Source organism: Rhinolophus hipposideros (assembly GCF_964194185.1).
Source record: "Rhinolophus hipposideros genome assembly, chromosome: 11".
NCBI lineage: Eukaryota > Metazoa > Chordata > Mammalia > Chiroptera > Rhinolophidae > Rhinolophus > Rhinolophus hipposideros.
In genome coordinates this window covers 41638651-41660445 of record NC_138057.1, presented here as the reverse complement: position 1 = coordinate 41660445, position 21795 = coordinate 41638651, and the positions used below count along the sequence as shown (strand labels likewise).

Genomic DNA, 21795 nt, shown 5'->3' with positions numbered 1-21795 from the left:
TTTAACACAGAAGAATCCAAAGAGATTGGATCTCAGCCAGCATTTTGGAATAGCAAATGTTTCCCAACTCTGGCTTTGAATAATGCTGATTCTACTGAATCCTAATCTTGTACTCAGATACCAGTAAAACCTGCTTTTCTCTTGCTTGAGTGACCCAGCTGTCAATGTCATGAGAATTATTACATGTAAAAATCTCTTAGAAGTATTGTATCTTCTTTCTGGGGGTTATAAATGTATTTAGGTGTTTTGTGTACATAATGAAAAATATTTTGGAATGAAAACTCTAGGACTTCTTGTGCCAAAGCCTTCAGTCATTGGAGATAAGAGATAAGTAGTTGCTGTCCACTCTTGTTTTTCTTCAGAACCATATCTTCATTTACGATTCATAATGGCAAAAAGCTCAGCATTGAGGATATTAAGGGAATACACCAATGATAATTTGAAATAATTTTATCTATTGAATGCATGTTGTGTATAATATGAGGTCAGACTTTTAAAAAGTTCATTGTAAATATCTACTTCTGTTGTAAGTGAATTAAATTTTTGAAGTCTCTATTTAAAGATTGTTATTATGGCACTTGGACAATAAATAAAAAGCATGAAAGCTGACAGTAGGCCTTTTGGAACACATGCTTCCAAAAGCTATTGTATTTGAACATCATAAATTTCATTACCAAGTCAGTACAATAGACCCTTGGTATTCATTACCAACATATCCTGAGACCTCTGTGAATTCTCATGTGTGATTCTTTGTAACCAGAAAGTGAAAGCCTTGTGAGATGCCCAGTGAGAGTGGCTGCTGTAGAATTAGACAACAAAGGCTCCTTGAGGTGTGGAAGCTGGTGATGGGCTGGGCCAACGCATCTGCCAAGTGTCTCATGTGCCTTCTCAGGGGCCTCATAGACCTTGAGATTCACCTCAGCAGAATTAGAGCACATGTGATATGGATATTTGAAATAGTCTGGTAAATAGTCTAAGCCACAAATATCAAATCTACAAGTTTCAAAGAGCTAGCACATACAAACATTCATCTGGGCATGGAAAAAATCGACACCTAACGCACTGCACTGCTGAGCTCTTCGCAGTGGTTCTCTGAGGAAGGGGTATGTGGCACTTCCACTTCCTATGGTGTACATTTCTGTATTGCTCTAGTAGTTTACCAGTGGCATGCGTAATTCTGATGACTTTTGTAATCGGGAAAAAATTAATAGAATTCTTTATAGCTCTTGAGTGCATATCATGGTGATTTTCATTAAGTAGCAATATACTGTCGATTGATTATATATGATGACTATATATAGATAGATAGATATAGATACACACATGTGCGCACATACGCACACACACACACACACACACACACACACACACACACTCTGTGATGGAGCATTATGTAGCCCAGGTTGATTTCATGTAGGTATCTTTCCAGTCATTCAACAGACATTTCTTGAGCACCTCGTATGTGGTAGGGGCTCACATATGGTTTCCACTGTTTCTTTAAGAAAGGCAGACAACCATGCCAACAAAGTGCTTCTCACTGCACTTAATAAAACTTGAAAAGGCCAGTACACTTCTGAGGATGATGTGAGTCACGGGTCTGGGTCCTCCGTGGGAGTGGGTGACTTCTCTGCAATTATTCATTTCTCCTTAGTTAACATATCGAGCAAGCACGTCTGACATCACTGCCCTTATACAAATCTCCTGGACATCTACACTGGGAGGAAAAGCACTCAGGAAACTCAGCTAGGTTCATCCTTAGGAATTCTGCTTGAGGTTAATAATAAGCATTAGAAAACAGTTATACAAAAGAACCCTAACTTCCTCCTATTGTTCCAGTGATAGGTTGTAATAATAGCAGACATTCTTACGTCCTATGAACAATAAGAGGAAAGGTATGCTTTGGAAAGTCAATAGTTGAATCAATATTTTAAGGAAAAAGTGTTAAGATATTTGCTTCTTGTCTAAACCATTCTTAGTAATAATGGCAAAGACTCCTTCCTTTCTTGGTTTAGGAAAACGAACAAACAAGGTATATTTTAAGGCACCACAGGAAAGTTTCCAAAGTTCCTCCACCTGTTTTATTTCACTTGCCTTGAATAATCGAGCTCCGTTGTAGTACATCCTAAGACTGGACAAATTTGTGACACAACTCCTCAAAGCTGAGCAGTCTGACGTTAGTATCAAATTGCCTGTTGTCATTTCAGAACTGTGTGTTTCACAGCAGTGTCACCAGTGATTTGAAAGCATTTACAGACAAGTTCGGTTTCGATGTCCTCATCCTCTTGGCCAGAGACCTGTCGGAGGAGTGGCAGCCAAGGCGACAGATTGCAGTGTACTCTGAGAACCTAGAGCTGTGCAGTCAGGTAAGGACCTCCTCCAACCCTGGCATGTGTCACTGCACCCTAACCTGCTGGCTCTCAGAACACACGGTGGAAGATGGCTTGGGATCGGTGGCATAAAGAAATTGGCCCAAGATATTAAGTCCTAGAGTTTGAGTTTTAAGAAATGTTGGGGGCATTTTGCACATTAGGCCTGTGTTAAGAGCCTCATAACCAGTTCTCTTCTAGACTGAATCCATAGAGAGAAAGATTATAGATTTCTCACCCAAAAGATCACAGCTTTCTCACCATCATTACCCACCCCCCCCCAAAAGATCATAGCTAGTCCTCCTTTGAGTGCTGTTTTCTTTGCTACCTGCTAATAACTAACACAGTTTAGTCTTTGTCTAAATACCTGTTTGGTACCCACTGTTGAGTAACCGGTGATCTGATGCTTTAATCAAAGTTAGTTTGTCTCCAGGCACTAAATTTCCGACTGGATAATCAGTCAGAGCCTTTCGGTTGTGAGCTGCATCTTTTAACCCAAGGATATAGAAATGATATAAGATGTAGACAAAAGTAATCAAAATAGGCACTGGATATACCAAACCAGGTGTATATAATAAGTAACATGAAAACATACATGATTCATAATATGGACAGCAGGAGCACAGAACATTTTCATCACAAATCTTTCCTCACTAATAGATTAGACACCTTCTGTACCCACAGGTGGCTAGGGATAGTCTCGACTCCTTTCTTTTCTACGTGCTCATTGTCTGTCCCCCAAGATATCCATCATTGCTCTTTTGACATAGGACTGTACGTATTCTCAGGCTCCTCTGTGCTTTCCCATGTCCAATTATGAAAGTGTCCCCATACCCCTGCAGCAGATGCATTTTGCACCATCTTTCTGACCCACATACATCTCTGCATTGTATCACCTGCCTGGGGCATTCTCAGTGCTTTGGTCTGCATTGGGATTCAAAGCTGAATTTTATCTTTGGTCACTGGTTTCCCACGTACAGGACTTAGGTTTCGGAAGCCTTCCATACAGTGGTTTTCAAATCTCTTTCAGTAGCAAACCATCTTTAAAATTGGTTAATAAAATAGACACAAGTAGGAAAGCACATGTAGTGTAGTGGTTAGCAGCCCTTGAGTGGATTCCACCCTGCCTTTCCTCCCCTCATGTTACCCGAGAGACAGCTCCTCAGAATCTTGAGCAACACAGGCTTGAGGCTACTCCAGAGGAGTCCCTCTTTGTCTCTGTCATCACAGTTGGTCAGGGGTTAGTGTCTGTGACTCAGCTGCCCAAGTTGTGGCTCCATCACTTGTTAGCTGCATGTGGTTGGCCATGATATTTAATCTTCCCGTGTCTCTGTTTCCTCATTGGCAATATAGGGATAAAGAGTCTGCACCGTGTAGGATTATTGTGAGGATTAAAAGAAATAATGCACATAAAACCCTTAGAACTGTTCCTAGCATATGAAAACATTCAATAACCGTTATTGAATGTTTTATTACTATCTATTTGAGCTCTGTAGTTATTGTTGTTGTTGTGTTGTTGATAATGTTACTTTTGCTAATCTTGTGGGACCATTTCAAAGGCCCAGTGTGCAAAATATCCCCATCATTTCCTAAAAATCACAGAGCTGCAGCCCAGTTCTGGCCTTGCACTGACTGTCACACATTCTCTTGGCCTACCAGGGCAGCTCTGTTTGTTCTGGGCTCCATGTCACTGCTCCCTGGGGCAGAAAGGGACACTTGGGGCCTGAGCGAGGTTGGAAAGCTCTGCCTCCTGCAGCTGCTTTCTCTTTTCTACTTTCTCCTTTGCCTTATGAGGTTATCAGAGGTTAAAGCAGGCTCTGGCTGCCTGCTCCTAAACAAAGCATTTCTCCTGCCTCGTTTCCTTTTATTCCAACACTTTCCCCTAGTTCTTGTCAGCAGCTGGCATTATTTCTGCTTTTTGCAAACTTGAAAAAAGTTTGCACTGTTTTCACACTTCCTCTTGGAAGATAGTATGATATTACACTAAGGAAAGGATTTAAATGGTTTTAAATCTCTTTATATATAATTTTCAAGAGCCAGCAATATTGAACAGCTGGATTTTGAGTTCAGTAAAACACTAATTTGATAGGATTGGAGAAAAAGTTGGTGGTATATTAAGTAGGACTTTCCATGTTTTACATGATTCAGTTTTCAGTTGTGTGAGTTCTTTTTTTTAGACAGATGAACACAGATTAATTTATGTTAAGAAAAATCAAGAAAGACAAATTGCAAAGAGCAAAGAGTGCCTGAGTGCTCACACAAACCCCCGTGTCTCCCCAACAGATTTGCTGTGAACTGGAAGAGTGCCAGAACCCTTGCCTAGAGCTGGAGCCCTTTGAATGTGGCTGTGACGAGATCCTGGTGTACCAGCAGGAGAACCCGTCGGTGACTTGTGACCAGGTGGTTCTCCTCGTGAAAGAGGTCATAAATAGGAGGTGTCCAGAAATGGTCTCCAACAGCCGCACGTCCTCCACAGAAGCCGTGGCAGGCAGTGCCCCACTCTCCCAGGGATCTTCCGGGATCATGGAGTTGTATGGCTCTGACATAGAGCCACAGCCCAACTCCGTGAATTTCATAGAAAACCCTCCAGATCTCAATGATTCTAACCAGGCCCAGGTGGATGTCAACATAGACCTTGTTAGCCCAGATAGTGGATTGGCCACCATCAGGAGCAGCCGTTCATCCAAGGAGAGCTCAGTGTTCCTCAGTGATGACAGTCCTGTGGGTGAAGGTGCAGGGTCTCATCACAGCCTCCTCCCGGGGTTTGACTCCTACAGTCCCATCCCTGAAGGAGCAGCTGTGGAGGAGCATGCACGGTCCGGAGAACATGGAGAATGCTTTGACCTCTTCAACTTTGACCCGGCACCCATGGTTTCTGGGCAGTCCCAACCATCTTCCCATTCTGCAGACTACTCCCCGGCAGATGATTTCTTCCCCAACAGTGATTCATCAGAAGGACAGCTCCCCACAGGGCCTAAAGGACTCAGTGGGATAGAGATGGACATGTCTAATTATTCATCTAGTTCTCTTTTGTCGGAGGCTGGCAAAGATAGCCTTGTGGAATTTGATGAGGAGTTTGTCCAGAGACAAGAAAGTCCCGAGGATAACACCGAAAGAAATTTGAGCCTGACAGGTTTTGTGGGAGATGAATCTCTTTCACCAGAAAGGCTGAAAAATATTGGAAAGAGGGTCCCACTAGCACCTGTGAATAGCTTTGTAGAAAGCTCGCCATCCACTGAAGAACCAGCTCTACTCTATCGAGATGACATGACCCCAAAAGCAGTTGACACAGGTCACACAGGGCCACCTCAGTCTCGTGTGAGGTGCAGCAGCTGGTGGGGTGGTTTGGAAGTTGACTCTAAAAATATTGCCGATGCATGGAGTTCCAGTGAGCAGGAATCTGTCTTCCAGAGCCCCGAATCCTGGAAAGATCATAAGCCAAGCCCAGCTGATAGGAGGGCCTCAGATTCTATATTTCAACCAAAGAGTCTTGAATTCCCAAAGTCAGGTCCCTGGGAGTCAGAATTTGGGCAGCCAGGACTGGGCAGCAATACTAGTCAAGACCAAAATGAGGAAAGCTTGCAGTTTCAGAACCTGCCCGCTGAGAAGCCACATTTGCCAAACGCTTCTCCTCAGGGAACAAACCACCTGATAGAAGAGTTCACTGCTTTGTGGCGTTCTGATCGCTCTCCCACAGCGATGCCTGAGCCCTGGGGAAATCCTACAGATGATGGTGAACCAGCTACTGCAGCATCATTCCCAGCCTGGAGTGCATTTGGTGAAGAAAATGACACCGGGGCTTTGAAAAATACCTGGAATCTGCACCCAACGAGTGGTGAGACACCAGCTGTGAGGGACCCAAATGAGTGGGCCATGGCAAAAAGTGGGTTTTCTTTTCCTTCAGAAGACCTAGTGGACAATTCACCCAGTGAGGCAAATAATGAAGCAGCTCCAGAAATCTGGGGCAAAAAGAGCCATGAATCCACGGCTGATACTCTTATACCTGGGTCTGATCTGGATCACGCATGGAATAGTTCTAAGCCAGCAACGGATGATCAGGATGGTGTCAAGGATCCAAAAATTAGGGAGAAAGTGTATGAAAAGGTAGATTCCTGGAATCTTTTTGAGGAGACTATCAAGAAAGGAGGGTCAGACATAGCTCCTTGGGAAGACTCCTTCTTGTCATATAAATGTTCTGATTACAGTGCATCCAACATAGGGGAAGATTCAGTGCCTTCCCCCTTAGACACCAACTATTCCACCTCTGATTCTTACACGTCACCAACGTTTGCTGGAGACGAGAAAGAAATCGAAAACAAGCTATTTGCCAAAGAGGGAGGTTTTGAGTCAAAAAATGCTAACTTTACCACGGAGGAGACTGAAATCCCACCTCAGTCACCCCAACCGCCACCTAGAAATAGAATGAGTTCAGGTCCTGGGAACCTAGAAATGTGGGCTTCACCTCATGCAGATAACTCTGAAATAAATGCCACTCACAGCCCAGATAAAGATTCACTCAAGACAAAGCCCGCAGATGATAAGGACATCCTCACAGAGGCTGACGCTGGGGAAAGCAGCCTGTCTAGCTACGACGACCCCAGCATGATGCAGCTGAACAACGAAACAAACCGACAGCTCACGCTTTTGCATAGCAGCACCAACTCCCGGCAGTCGGCCCCTGACAACCTTGACTTGTGGAACAGAGTGATTCTGGAGGACACTCAGTCCACTGCGACCATCTCTGATAATGATTTGGACTGGGATGACTGCAGTGCGGGTGTGGCGGTCCCTGGGGAAGGTCAGGCACAAGGATACATGGCTGAAAGTACCGAACCTGAAACCCGATTTTCAGTGAAACAGCTAGAACCGTGGGGCGTGGAGTATCAGGAAGCAAATCAGGCAGATTGGGGACTCCCTGCTTCTTCTGAGCACAGCAAGGACACTACTCCCAACGAATATCACATACTGAATGAAAAAAGCGGACAGCTAATCGCGAATAATATTTGGGATTCCGTCATGAGAGATAACGACATGTCATCATTAATGTTACCAGGCCCATCGTATGTTACAGATTCAGAACAAAACAAATTGCCCCCCGAAACTCCCACCTCTTCAGAAAAACTTCAGGGCCATCACATCCCAGACATGCTAGAAGCCTCTGGAGCCAGTGAATCAGGAGCACTTGATCCTGACCAGCAAGACACATGCAGAGGAAACCTGCCAAGTGATACAGTGTCATTGGTGACTGGGGTTGAAAATCCAGGGCCTTTTGTATGCTCAGATCCATGGGAGGGTCTTAGCTATGGACAAAGTGGAAGAGAGAAGGAAACCCACAGAGCTGCTGCTAAGCACCTCAATGAGGAGGAAGTGATGGATAGAGCCTCGGGGACTTCTGGAGAAGGGGAGGGTGACCGGGAATGCTCTTCCCCAGTTGCAGCTGAACATCAAGAAATCTGTGACGAATCAGTTAAAATCAGCTCTCTTTTGGTCACTTCCAGTCCTCAGACGGAGGAACCCCAGGAGGTCTTAGTGCATGAGAAGGAATCTTACAATCCAGACCCCTGTAATGTGCAAACAGAGGTGTCCACAAATCTCCTGCAGGCAAAAGAGACCTGCGAAAAGCACCTAAGGAATCACAGAAATTCAGGTGAAGCTACTGAAATTTCAGGTAGGCTGAATTCAACAAAAAATGTATCTTTACCAGAAATGGATCTTGAGAAAACTGAAGAATATAATATTCTGGAGCCAGAGGGAGTGAACCAAGAGCCACCTCATGAATGTCCCCAAAGCCTTGACAATTGGGATGGCCCTGTAGACAGTGATATGCAGATCAGTTGTGCAAGTTCTGAGATAACTAAGAATCTTGACATTCAGAGTACTAAAAACAGCCCTCCAGGAGCCAGTCCATCAGGAAATTATGACAGAGATAGTATTTCTAGTGAGTATACACGTTCAAGTGCATCAAGTCCTGACCTAAATGATTCTTCAGCTGCACCACTTTCCTGGGACCATGGACCCAATACTGGGCATCAGAAGGTGAATCAAGATGATTGGAATACACAGAATCACCAAGAATCTGAACTAATTACTACTGATGGCCAAGTAGAAGTAATTACTGAAACGAAGGACCTGGAGAAAAACAGACTGGATGAGTTTGAAAGGAGCTTAGATCACAAGGTTCATAAATTTGTAGAGATTTGGAATGACTCAATAGATGTTGATTCCTTTTCCTCTTTATCCAGCCCTGAAACAGGCAAACATTCTGAATATTCAGGTGCATATCAGGAAAGCAATCTAATGGTTAGCGATCAGGAAAAACATGAACGTGATATTCCTGACTCTATGAAGCCGGAAGATGCCAGGTTCATTTCAACAAGCTCAAGTTCTGATGATGATAGTGTAGGTGATGGAGAGTCAGTGGAGAAAGAGATCGATTTGGCCACTGGCCACATTCCTCAGAGCGAACCCAGAGCTTGGGATTCATTGAATGAATCTAGTGAGTTCTTGGCAAAGGAGGACCCCAAGTCTGAAGAATTATCCATCTATGTAGGCGGTTCAGAACCAGCAGAGACTGAGAGTACAACAAACCCATTCTGTGACAATCAACAAAGCACCCCTGATCACCAGAATTTCTCACCAATAAAGAAGACCGAAGTACAGATTACAGCAGTAGATAGGGAGATGAGATCTTCTCCAGAAATAGGGAAGGAAGAAGATATCATATGGCAAATATCTCCAAAAACTGAACCAAAGAATGAAAATTATTCTAAAATGAAAAGGCTTGGCTTTTCCACTGAGAGCACCAAGTGCTGCAATGCCTCTCTACAGGAAGGGCAACCAATTGAGGGTACATTGGAAGGGGAATTATACCAAAATGTGGGTCCTTGGGGAGAACCCATTCAGGGTGATGTGGAGTCCATGGAAACACATTATACTAACCCTTTCAGTGATAAACATCAGTCACCTTTTCTGGATAGTAAAGGGGAGAGCTCCCACAAGCAACTTTGGAACATTCAACCAAGACAGCCAGACCCAGAAGCTGATCAGCTTAGCCAACTTGTAATATTGGACCGAATTAGAGAAAAGGATCTCAGAGAGCAAACCTTCGTGTCTTCTGCTGGTGACAGATTCACTTCTGAAACACCTTCCCAAGAGCAGTGTCAGAATACAGTGCTGTCCATCTGGGATCAGCCAGATCCAACATTGACTCACGCAGATGAAAATGAATGTGTTACCGCTAATGTTTCAACTATTGAGTGTCAAGAAACAAATTGGTGGGAGGAAGAAAAATCATACCCCAGTGAAATGACAAATTCAAACATTGCCTCAGAAGATTTCCCTGCTGTCAGTTCTTCCATCCAGTTGATAAAGAAGTCAGGTGCTGAATGGGATGGCTCTACCCCTCGTGAGGGACCCCAAGGCGCGTTTGTTCCAGATGTTTTACATGGCAACTTCCAAGATGGTGGGCAACTGGCATCAGCTTCGCCTGATTTGTGGGTAGATGCTAAGCAGCTCTTCAATTTGAAAGCAGATGGTGAGAACCCTGATATACTAACTCACTGTGACCAGGACAGCAATTCTCAGGCTTCTGACAGCCCTGATATATGTCATGATTATGAAGCCAAGCAAGAGACTGAGCAACACATCAGTGCTAGCATGGAACCTGAAGGGGAAGCCAGTGAGTTATACCTCACCGAGCCAAAGCTGGATGATGAACACAGTCAAGAGCCTGGGCAGGAATTTGTCCCATACAATTCAGAACTAAATTCTGAAAACCTAATTCCACTGCCTCCAGTCAGTGATCAAGCAAACACGAATGGCTCATCTCAGCCTGCTGCCTCTCACAATGGTTCTCCTGAATCTTCTGAACTAAATGGTGAAGACAAAACAGGTTTAAAAGCATCAGAAAAAGAAGCTAACCCAGATTCAGATGTGGCACCAATTTTGGAATCCAATGACAGAACAATCCCAATTATTACAAATATGGGAACCAGTATTTTTGTAACTCACCAAGAGCCAACTATGGATGGCAACAGCTCTTGGGTCTCAGAGGGTTTTTTTCCTGAAAGTCAGACAGATGCAGGAGCTGTGTTGGTCCTTGAGCAGCCTTTCCCTGCTGAGAATCCTGCCTCAGTTCCTGATGCTCTGCTAGCCTCAGACACTTGTCTGGATGTAAGTGAAGCTGCCTTTGACCACAGTTTCAGTGATGCCTCAGGTCTCAACACGTCCACGGGAACGATAGATGACATGAGTAAATTGACATTGTCAGAAGGCAATCTCGAAATGCCAGTTGATGGGGATGTAGGGAAGCAAGATATCTGTTCATCCGAAGCCTCATGGGGTGATTTTGAATATGATGTCATGGGCCAAAATATCGATGAAGATTTAATGAAAGATCCTGAACACTTTCTCTATGGTGGTGACCATCTCTTGGAAGAAGATGCTCAGAAATCATCTCTTGCACCTTACACCCCTCCCTTTGATTTGTCCTATCTCACAGAACCTACTATTGGTGTTGAAATGACAGAGGAAGCTGGGGAGGAATCTCTGGGGAGTGAAGCAGCAGAGACATTGCTTCCTGTCCTTCCTGATCAAAGAAGCAAGAAAAACCACACTGAGACCCAAAACACACAGCCTGGACACCAGCTGGTTGAACTGCATATTCATGAAGACCCTGAGTCAGTTTCTCTGTCTGTAGGTGGCGACTCCAACGTGGAGTTGTCTCCATCAAACATTGACTGGGAAGTAGAAACAGATAGTTCGGATTCACCAGCAGGTGGAGACATAGGACCACCAAATGGTAAGAAACATCCCATTTCTCCAACACCCAGACACTGCTGCTTTCGTTCAATTAATACATTTGCAAAACACACTCTTCCTACCAATGTGGGTACAGCGGAACTAACTACATTTGCAATGCATGCCCAACCAGGTCTTCTATGACAGCAGGAACGTCTACTGCTTGTGTATTACCTGTCCTTGAGAGTGCATGAGCAAATTAAACAGCTTTACAAAAGGAAAATATTTCTTAAATTAGCTCTCTTTAGATGGATCATTTACAAAGATCACAAATCACATAATGTGTTAATTAAGCCTTGTTCTCCCCTTCTCACCTTCATCTTCCACATTTAGGTGCCAGCAAGGGAATATTGGAGTTGGAAGAAAAAATAATTCCTACTGAAGAACCCAAGCAGATAAAACCTGAATACAGGGAAGAGAGTTACACAGAGAAGAGTGAAGATCATCAGGCACAACACATGGATTACATACTTGTAAACCATGAAGAAAAATCACCCCCAAAACTAGAGGCCTATGAGGCAAGAGACAGCACATCCGAATTGGAAGAGTTTCATGTAGGTCCTGGACAAACGAGGCTGCCAGGAACTCAATTAGCAAGCTTCTCAGACCCGTGTCAGCCTGCCTCCTTAAATGAAAGGAAAGATCATTCTGCAGGGAGAATTTCTTCCAAAGATGATAAGAGATCATCTCTTGAAACCCCTGGGCAAGACCAGAGCTGGATGGTCTTGGGCCATGGTGAGGGTGACAGTCCATCCTCAGAAGCTAAGGAAAAAGGACCTGGATGGTCTGGCAAGGCTGTGGAGCCAGCCTCTGATGACGACTTGGACAAGTGTCCCCAAATGCAGATTCTGGGAGAAACGAAGCCTCTAGAATCTTTAGCACTAGAGGAAACCTCTAGTCTGGGCTGCCAATCACAGAAGAGCAAGATTCAAAGCAGGGCTGGCCCAGATGCAGTTATGTTGCAGGCTGTCACCCATGACAATGAATGGGAAATGCTTTCACCACAGCCTTCTCAGAAAAACATGATCCCTGGAACGGAAACAGAGGAGGAGACAGAGTTTCTTGAGTCCAGAACAAGGAAACCAACACCAAATGGGTAAGCAAAAAGCTAAATTTATTTTTTTCCTTAAAACCATTTTATTAGAAACCAGAGAAACGGTGAGCGGTGATAGAATATGAAGAATACCTACATAACAGGAGCTTTGCTTATGTTTATTGCAAAGCATATCATCAATAAAAGCAGCTGCTTGATAACCATAATGATAATGATGATTTGTGTATATTTTCAGCCCCCAAAGCCCCTTCACTTCCTATCCAGAATCTTATACTTACCCTCCTGATATTTATACTGATTGCAGCTACTCAATACCAATATCACTCTTAAATAGACAGTTGGAACTGGAGAGGGGAGGCACTAACATTTATTCATGGTACAAGGCAATTTGCACATATTATATCATTTAATCCTTGCAGCACCCCTAAGGTGGTAGGTATTATTATCTTTATTTTACACATACTGATGTGGGCGGGGGACTTAAGGCTCACACAGTTTCTATAAGTTGCCTAGAATTAAGTAACCAGAGTGAACAGTCTGGTATTAAAAGTTTTTTAAACCTCAAAGCCTGTACTTCTCCAGCAAACACACTGTCATACAGTAAAGGCAATTCTGGTTTTATGCAAGCACCTAACTTATATAGGAATACAGAGACTCCACAACAGGCTCATAATCTTAGTGTGAAACATCATTCCCTAACTGGCTGAAAATTGGCAAACAACCATCAAACCAGTGATTCATTCATTCATTCATTCATTCACCATATGGTTTTTGAGAATCTGCTCTGTGCTGAGTGGCTGGGTAGCCAGTGGATATGTAATAAGGAACAGGATGCCATCCCTGCCTGCAAGCTTCCAGGACCTGCTGACACTGTTTAGGGTTGTTCATTTCTCTTCGTTTGCCCTGGTAAAGCCCTCCTGCTTCCAGGGACAAAAGGGCAAATTGTGCAAAGTAACTTAAGTAAAGGGGAAAATCATGTTTCCCCCTTGAAATATAATGGAGAAATGATACCTTTTTCCTACACATTTCGGGAGTATAAAGGACTGTACACCCCACATATCCACTGTGGGTCATATATGGTTATATATTTTAGGGTAACCCTACGTTTCAGGTTCCTCATTTGTAAAACCAATGTGTTGGGCTGAGGATCTGAAGACTTCCTTCAGTATTAAATTCTGGGGACTCAATTTATGTGTAAATACAGTGTATCCAGGAGACCTTTGACATTCACAAATTATATTTTTCCCAGAAAAGAACAGGGAACACAGAAAGAACAGTAGGGGTATGTGGAGGTTGGCAAAGTGCCATAAAGAGTAAAAAGCTGTGCCATAGTCAAGTGTGGCTTCATAAATGCAGCCAATATTCAGTTGACCTAATCTTTCTTTCTTCCTGTCAAGCTCTTTCCTTCCCGAGACCCCAGATCCGTTATCAGAAAGACAGCAGCAGATGGATCCCAGCAGCCCTGCTGGCGTTGTTATAGATGGAGCTAAGAACTCAGGGGGTTGGCTGAGCTATTGTTTGGCTTTTTGTCTGCATTGTGCACATGCCCCTGAAATCCAACAGATGATAATGTTCAATTGTGCCACGAGCCCTTTTTCTTTCAGTAAGATTTCTTTGCCGATCTCTTTTTGCTCAGCCCCTGCAGTAATGAAAGTTTTCTCACAGTTGGGGGGAGGGAACAGATTTTCACTGGCCTTTATATTATCTTTTACCTAAATAATTTACTCTGAAATATTTTGCTAATAAAATATTATATCATTACTAGTATTAATACTAGTATTAAAATATTAGTATTTGAAAACTTCCTTCTGCTAAATTTTGGGAGGGGGCAGAGTTGTCTAAAGCAGAGAGTATATAAGGGGGATCCAAAACCAGCGGCTCTGAGGTACTATGACCTGGGTGCTGCTTAGAAAAGCAGGTTATCAGCCGCACCCTAGACCTCCTGAATGAAGAACTTGGGGTGGGGCCAAGCCACCTGTGTTTCAACACCTCCAGGTTATTGTGTTGCATGCTAAGGTTTGAGAATCATTGATCTGAAACTTACTCCCAGCCCTCTAGGAGTTTACAGTTTAATAAGGGAGTTAAACATAAGTGCAAAGGTAAATAGTTGTGTAATACTGAAATCAAGATAGTTCGTAACCAATGTCAGATTAAATAGAAATAGCTCCCAAATACAAGCATTTACCATCGACCAGGTACTAAGCACTGTATATGCACAGTCTCACATTACCATGGCAACTGTATGAGGTAAGAATTACACAAGGCAGGAAACTGATGTTCAGAAAGGTTGGCCCACTTGCTCTGGTTTATAGTTAGAAAATGAAGAATCTGGGGTTTGAATTTGAATCTCTCTGTGTCCAGAGTGTGTATTAATGCTAGTAAGGTGAGGGGAGAGGCAACTGTGTAGGGTGCTTTTAGGGAGAAACCAGGGATGGCTTATCATCCAGCAGGATCAGGAGGCAGAGGAGCCAGGGCCCATGATACTTTACGAAGCCCATGAGAAGCTTTGAATTTCTTTCAAAACCAAGGGGAAAATTACTGGGCACTCCTGTGTGGGTTATATTTCTTTCTACCAACAAGAATGTAAAATAAATTTTTAGATTTTTTTTTTAATGAAGGAAGGAGCCCATGAAGGCAAAAGTGCCAAAGGCCCATGAAAGTCATACTGCGTCCTGCAATGTGCAATGCGAGATGGGCATTAAATGAAGGTCGTAATCTGGAAAGGCACAGAAAAGGCTGAGAGGCCAGCCAAGTTAACTGGGAAAAATAGGATGAAGGAAATCGTGGAGACAGGAAGGTAATCACAGGAGCAATATGATAAGATAGCCATATTTTCCTAACCAAAAACCTGGAAACATATCCTGACACAAAATCTCATCATAGGACAGAATACCAAATATGAACACTGTTCTAAAACAAGAGTGAAAACCTTGTCTCTAAAACCAGAAGTGAGCTGATAGTCTATGTGATATGACCTACCATCTACAAATTGGCTTCTTGCCCTCCCCTCATCAGGCGCACCCCCTTTCAGCTTTCACATTGTTTTGAGAGCAGTAAGCCATATTTTCAAAACCTGAGGAAGCATTTAAAAGAAGCCTTTTCTCCTCATCCTCCACCTACTGACTTTTGTTAACAAAACTTGTTATGAGTGCTGAAAGATAAACTCTCTGTCTTGAGGTTTTTAGTGCCGTGTTCTCGTTGCCTAGAATCAGTCTTCCCACAGACTTTTGCAACACCTTGGTTATCCTTCAGCTATGCACCCACCAGCTCAGGATCACGCACTCATTCCCGAGACAGTGATGGATAGGCCTGATCTTTCCTGTGTGGTCACACAGAACATCTGCAGAGTACTCTGCAGCACGCATGCTCTTCTGAAAATAAAGAACCATTTATATGTTTACAAGTAAAGAAAACATGGTTGCAAAGATGTCAATAGGAGCAAGAGGAGATTCGGTAGATGATAGATAAATAAATAGATCAATAAATAGATAGATAGATAGATAGATAGATAGATAGATAGATAGATAGATAGATAGATAGAAGATAGATAGATAGATGATAGATAGAAATTGCTTTAAGGAATTGGAATTGGCTCACACAATTTTAGGGATTGGCAAGTCTGAAATCTGTAGGACAGGCTAGGGCTAGAAACTCAGGCAAGAGTTGTTGCAGTCTTGAGTCTGCAGGGTAGCAGAGTCTCTGTGTTGTAGACTTGAGGAGAGTTTCTTCTTTTAGGGGAAACTTCGGACTTTGCTCTTAAGGCCTTCAACTGATTGTATGAAGCCTACTCACATGCTGTAGGGTAATCTGCTTTACTCAAAGTCTGCTGATTTCAGTGTTAATCACATCTGAAAAATATTTTGACAGCAACATCTAGAGTGGTGTTTGTCCAAATACTGGCACCAGAGCCTAGCCAGTTGGCATATAACATTTGTATAGGTTATATTCAAAAACCTGAACTACACTGTAAGTGAGCATGAAACCATTAACGTGTATAAACTCACCATCTGAATTATATAAAAATGGGACAATTGATATACAAATATATTGGCTTTCTATAGGTGTGGGACAAGAAAATAGCTATGCAGGATGATGAAAGGAAATGATTTCCAAGAGGACTAAGAAAACTGACAATACTTTTCCAATCCTTTGTAGATACATGCAGCAGTGGGTGGTGGGGAGTGAAGGGAGAGAGGGGAGGGGAAAACAGGGGGAGCTGTTGTCATGTGTACTTTTGAAACAGAGTATTTGGAAGTAACTTGATCCTTATATTTGTGGAGCTATCTGTTGTCTCCTAGCTATGAGAGGTGAGTTGAGTTATTCGGTATTCCCTAAAATAAAAATGACCTTCAAACACAATATATTTCACATTCCGCATGACCTGATTCTTATAGGGATCTCTGTACATGCTTTCTTTTTGAAATTACTAATTTTTGGCCTTTATTTCTGTCTGACAAGACTATGGAAAATAATTCATATTTCGTGCTGTGATACCATTAGATCTTTCTATGTTTTTCATGAGACCTTCTGAAATCAGGCTTTTTCTGTCCATGACTTATGGTTAAGGAATTAGTAGTACATTGGGTCTTATACAAATGTGAATGTTGAAAATGAAAAACAAGTGAAGAAGTAATCTATCGACTCTTTCTCGCAATGTTGAGTGATGATACGTTTGAGCACTCGGAGAAGAATCAAGCTCTTTGATCATATTATACCCACTCTCGGGGTCTTACTCTGTAGATGGGCTGTATCCCAATTCCAAACATTTGCCCTTACTCGATATAAGTTGATACTCCATAAACTATAGCATTGCCTTGTTTATTCACTGTTTTTTGGCTTTGCCTTGAACTAAACCTGGAAGACCAAACTTGGCACTGACTCTGTTCATTGATTTTTTATTTATATTTGATCATTTGGTGTGTTTGGTCAGGTGGTGGTGATAATTAAGTATCATTGAAAGTCTTCAAATGTGCACTTTAATTCTGGCTTTACTCCGCTTTTTTAAAAAAAAATTATTTTGGGGGGGTGTTTCACACCACCCGCCGTCCTATTCCCACCCCTGCCACATCTGCACTTCTGACCAACCCTACGCAGAATTTCACATGCTTGAAGACAGACAAATATGTCATTTTCTTTGGGCCACCCAATCTCCATTTGAGATAGACAGGGCAAGTTTTATTATCCTTTTTTGGTAGATGAGCAAACTGACTCAACAAGTGAGCTGTTTAATGTCATCCAGAAATGAGAAAGTGGTACGGTTGGGATTAGAATTTAAGTCTTCTCCTTTCTAGCCCAGTGGTTGTCAATAATATACAGAGGGCAAGACAATTATTTTTTGAACTTATTCTATAGGTTGATTGCTGCCTTTATTCCTACTCTCCCATGGTCCCATTGAAAGGCACATCAAGTTTAATAGCCAAAGTTCCCAATACAGTATTTTGAGAATAACTGAGTCAGAATTTGCCTCTGACTCTTCACACTGTCATGCAACCTTCTGACCTTTTTTCACTCTTGAACACATATTTACCACCAGAGCAAATCTGTGACAGCTACTGTCGTGTCAGTGGGCAACTCCCTGTCTGTGGTGTGTGGGGCCAACCCCAGTGGCCAGAGGCCAGAGGGAGGTGAGAGAATCAAAGCCCCTCAATGTATATTTAAGTTTTCCAAATATTTATAGATGTGGTATTTTGTGGTGATGGGTTTTATAGCAAGAAAAAGCCACAAGTGCCAAGCCGAGGTGAAGCAGCTCAGCTGTCTCGTGGGAGGAACACCCACAGAGGAACCCTTTTGTGTTGTGTTGACTTCTAGTTTGAGGAAAAAATCCAAGTTACTTCTCAGAATGGCAAAATGTCAAAACTAATGTCAGAACAATAGACTTCCATGGAAATTGAAGGCATTTGAGAAAGACAAGAAGTCATGGCTTTTAAAAGCAGGATGTATTTGTGTATCAGGGACACAGCAGGAAAGAGATGACAAATTCAAATAAGGATAATCTGACAAATATTTAATAAAAGAAGTATTTGGAAAGATGGAGGCAAAGTGTTAGGAACCCACATGGAATAGTACAGTAACCCAGGAACAGTAACAATACAGCTGTTATTATTCTTAGGCCTCAGAGGCGAGGGGAGGGAGTGATTACCAGGACCTAGAACAGGAATTTTGGGTAAAAAGTTCCACACTGAGAGGAGCAGTGACCTGATGAGGGACATAGCCAGCCTGAGGCAGTTGTACAGGGAGGAATGCCAGGTGAGTGCATATCCTTGATTTCCCTCAGAACTCCCATCAGGTCAATACCAAGTGGAATTTAGAGGGTGAGGGAGCCCCCTGGGGCAGGGCACAGGTGGAATAAGTAGAGTAGTGAACCTGAAGAAGCCAGCAGAAGTCATTCAGCTGGTTTTAGTTGGAGAGTGGTAGAACCTCAGCTTCTGAAAAGTATACTGAGATATATTAACATACAGGATTCGTTAACTATTCCTCCAGTGTATTGGAGGATCTGTTTCCAAGATCCACCTAAGAGTTCTCGTAGAACAAAGGCTGTCAAAAATTGTCACTCCTGAACTGGATCACCCTTTGTGGAAATCCAAGCTATCCCAATGGAGGAAATTAGAATGCCACCTTTCCTCCATTTGAACTGTAGGTGAAGGGATATGATACTGTCAGCATAAGAGAGTTTTGTTATAGGTAATGGCCAGGGAGTAAAATTGTTCATTCCCTCCTATAAACTACCTCAACATGTTGATCAACTCAGAATCAAAATTTATGAAAGATTGAGTAAAAAATATGTAATGCACATATTTCCTTATGTGTTCCAAAATCTGCCCTGGGTTAAGCACAAGCCAGCAGAGAACTATGTACATGTACCATGTTGCAGAGGACACCATAGAGATTCTTTATCCTGTATTGTTTTTGTTGTGTACTATTGGCTTACCTTGATGGGAAACTTTAGATCTACCCAATGAAACTCATCTCTGTGCCAAGGCTCTTATGGGGACCAGGATTTTCTAGTCAGAATACCTGTGCTCTCCTGACCAAATCCAATCCGATCTCCATCTTGACTATTAGTTAAGGAATCTAACTTCTTTAATTAATAACATTCATGTAATTGATCATGTTTATTCTTTTGAGACAGCTCCTTGGAAGCTTACATTTCACAGACAAACCTATCACTCAACAGTATCAAGTGATTATAATTCTGGAATACAAATTGTATTATATTAGTTTAAGTCCTAACTCCATGTTGTGGTCCTATTACTTTTTCCTTTGCAAGTATTTTTAAGTCGTGTGATGGTGATGGATGTGTATATATCTATCAACATTGCCTTAACGTGGAAGTATAAATAAATGCATATATCCTCTTCATAGAACTGTTCATGGTTCCCCTGAAGAGACTTCACTTTTTTTCTTGCCTCATTGCTCTTATCTCAGCACCTCTTTTAATTCCTTGCTCCCTGTTCCTTTTTTCTGAATATTGAAATTCTACTTTTCACTGAAGCCCCAGACCAAATGACTTCCTCCCTCTCCTGAATCTCCCTATACATTACAACCATTTTGTGGTCTTCTTTACATTCTACTCCATGTTACATGTGTAGAAACTCTTTTATTAACTCTTTTATTAATAGAAACTCTTAACCTGGATGTAAGCCACTTGAGAATGTGATTTGGCTTATGTATCTTTATATCCCACACGGCCTTAAAAAGCAGTTATAGTCATTATGTTGTGACTTAAAGTCAAATGTTAATTGAAGAAGGATAGTCATTTAGATGAGTGAATCTTAGAAGCTTTCATGGATATCTAGATTCCTTCCACAACGTCAAAGCATTTAAATTTTCATGAATAACATTGGCCTGTGATTTTCCTTCATCATACGCTCTTGTCTGGTTTGGGAATCAGTTATACTGGCACAATAAAACAAACTAAGGTGCTTTCCCTCTTTTTTCTATTCTTTGGAATAACTTGTGTAATCCTAGGGGCGTCATCTAATCAAGGGTTAAGTAACACTCATTTATAAAACTGTGTTTGTTGCTTATTTAGGGTGGATAGATATTTTTACTAGTAATTTGATTTCTTAATTATTACTGATCTATTCAGGTTTTTCTATGTGTCCCAGTTACTGCTTACGTCTCTGATCGCTAAGACCACTCTCCATAAGCCTTCAGTCTTGCATGCCAGATTTATTTCCAATTCAGTGATTTAGTGCCAGCTGCATTCTCCATCTAGAATGCTCTCGACATGGCTGGCTATTCTCATTATTTATGGCTCCCTAGCTTTTATAACTATTCCATCTAGACTAGCAGTTGCTGTACTGCCAAGTTATTGTAGCCCAGTGGTTCTTAAACAGGGATGATTTTGCCTCCCTACCTAGGGAACATTTGCAATGTCTGGAGACATTTTTGGTTGTCACAACTGAGGTAGATGCTACTGTCATCTAACGGTAGAGGCCATGCATGCTGCTACATATCCTACAATACACAAGAGAGCCCTCCACAGCAAAGGATTAGCCAGTCCTAAATGTCAATAGTGCTGAGACTGAGAACAAGCTCTGTCCAAAAGCCCTCCTTTATTTTCTTCCCACCTCTTTCTTTTCTATGTGAAAAGATCTTCTATTTATTTGTTTGATTGATTTTGCTGTATCTGTCTCCACCTATGAGAATGTACCCTCTAGGAAAGCAGAAATCTGATTTATCTTGTTCATCACTGTACTTATAGTGCTTAGAACAGCACTTGCCACATAGTAATAGGTACCCCATAAATATGCCCAGTTGAAGGAATGGAAAAGAAAGTGAAATTTGTCAAACATAATTTGCTTTTAATGAAACTGTGATAATTTTTGGTGTTTGCTACTTCCTTTTCCAAGGCAGATGTGTGAAATTTAGCTTGGGAGTGTCTGAGTCAGTTCGGGCTGCTAGAAAAATTTCCTATAGACTGGGTGGCCTATAAACAACAGAAATTTATTTCTCACAGTTGTGGAAGCTGGCAGTATGAAATCAGGGTGCCATGATGGTCAGGTTCCAATGAAGGATCTCTTCCCAGTTACAGACTGCTGAATTCTCATTGAATCATCATATGGCAGAAAAAGTGAGAGAACGCTCTAGGGTCTCTTTTATAACGGTACTAATTCCATTCATAAGGGTTCCACCCTCATCATCTCATCAAATCCTGATTACTTCCCAAAGACCCCACTTCCTAATACCATCATGTAGTGGGTGGGATGGAGGGTTTCAACATATGAATATGGGGGCACAGAAGCATTCAATTCACAACAGGAATGTGTATGTTTTTTTTCTAATGTTTATCTTTTCTAATGTTCATCTTTCCCCTTCTTTTGAAATTCAAGCTTATAGTTACCTATTTTTAGTGTTCTTGTGCTTTTCCTGTTCGTTACAGTTCCTCGAAGATTCTCAGAGCCTTTCAGTTTTCTTAAAGTGCTGTTATCCACTTCCCTCAGCCTCATGGAGAAAAATAGTGTGCCTGTACATTTTTTTTTTCTCGATCATCTGTTGCCTATGCCAGTTTGATTGCCCAGAGAGGAAAACATTTTCTACTTACTTAGTCATCTGTTATACCATTAACTCAAG

General features: G+C 42.1%; 1 protein-coding gene across 7 annotated transcripts in view; it reads left to right on the top strand.

The window, feature by feature from the left end:
- PRUNE2 (prune homolog 2 with BCH domain) overlaps positions 1–21795 on the top strand; it is a 229356-nt gene that overhangs the window by 148077 nt on the left and 59484 nt on the right. For all 7 annotated transcript variants that reach the window (XM_081066313.1, XM_081066318.1, XM_081066316.1 and 4 more), the window contains exons 7-9: positions 2205–2363; positions 4650–11166; positions 11499–12261. In XM_081066313.1, the coding sequence (XP_080922439.1) occupies positions 2205–2363; positions 4650–11166; positions 11499–12261 (7439 nt within the window). The remainder of the gene's footprint in view (positions 1–2204; positions 2364–4649; positions 11167–11498; positions 12262–21795) is intronic.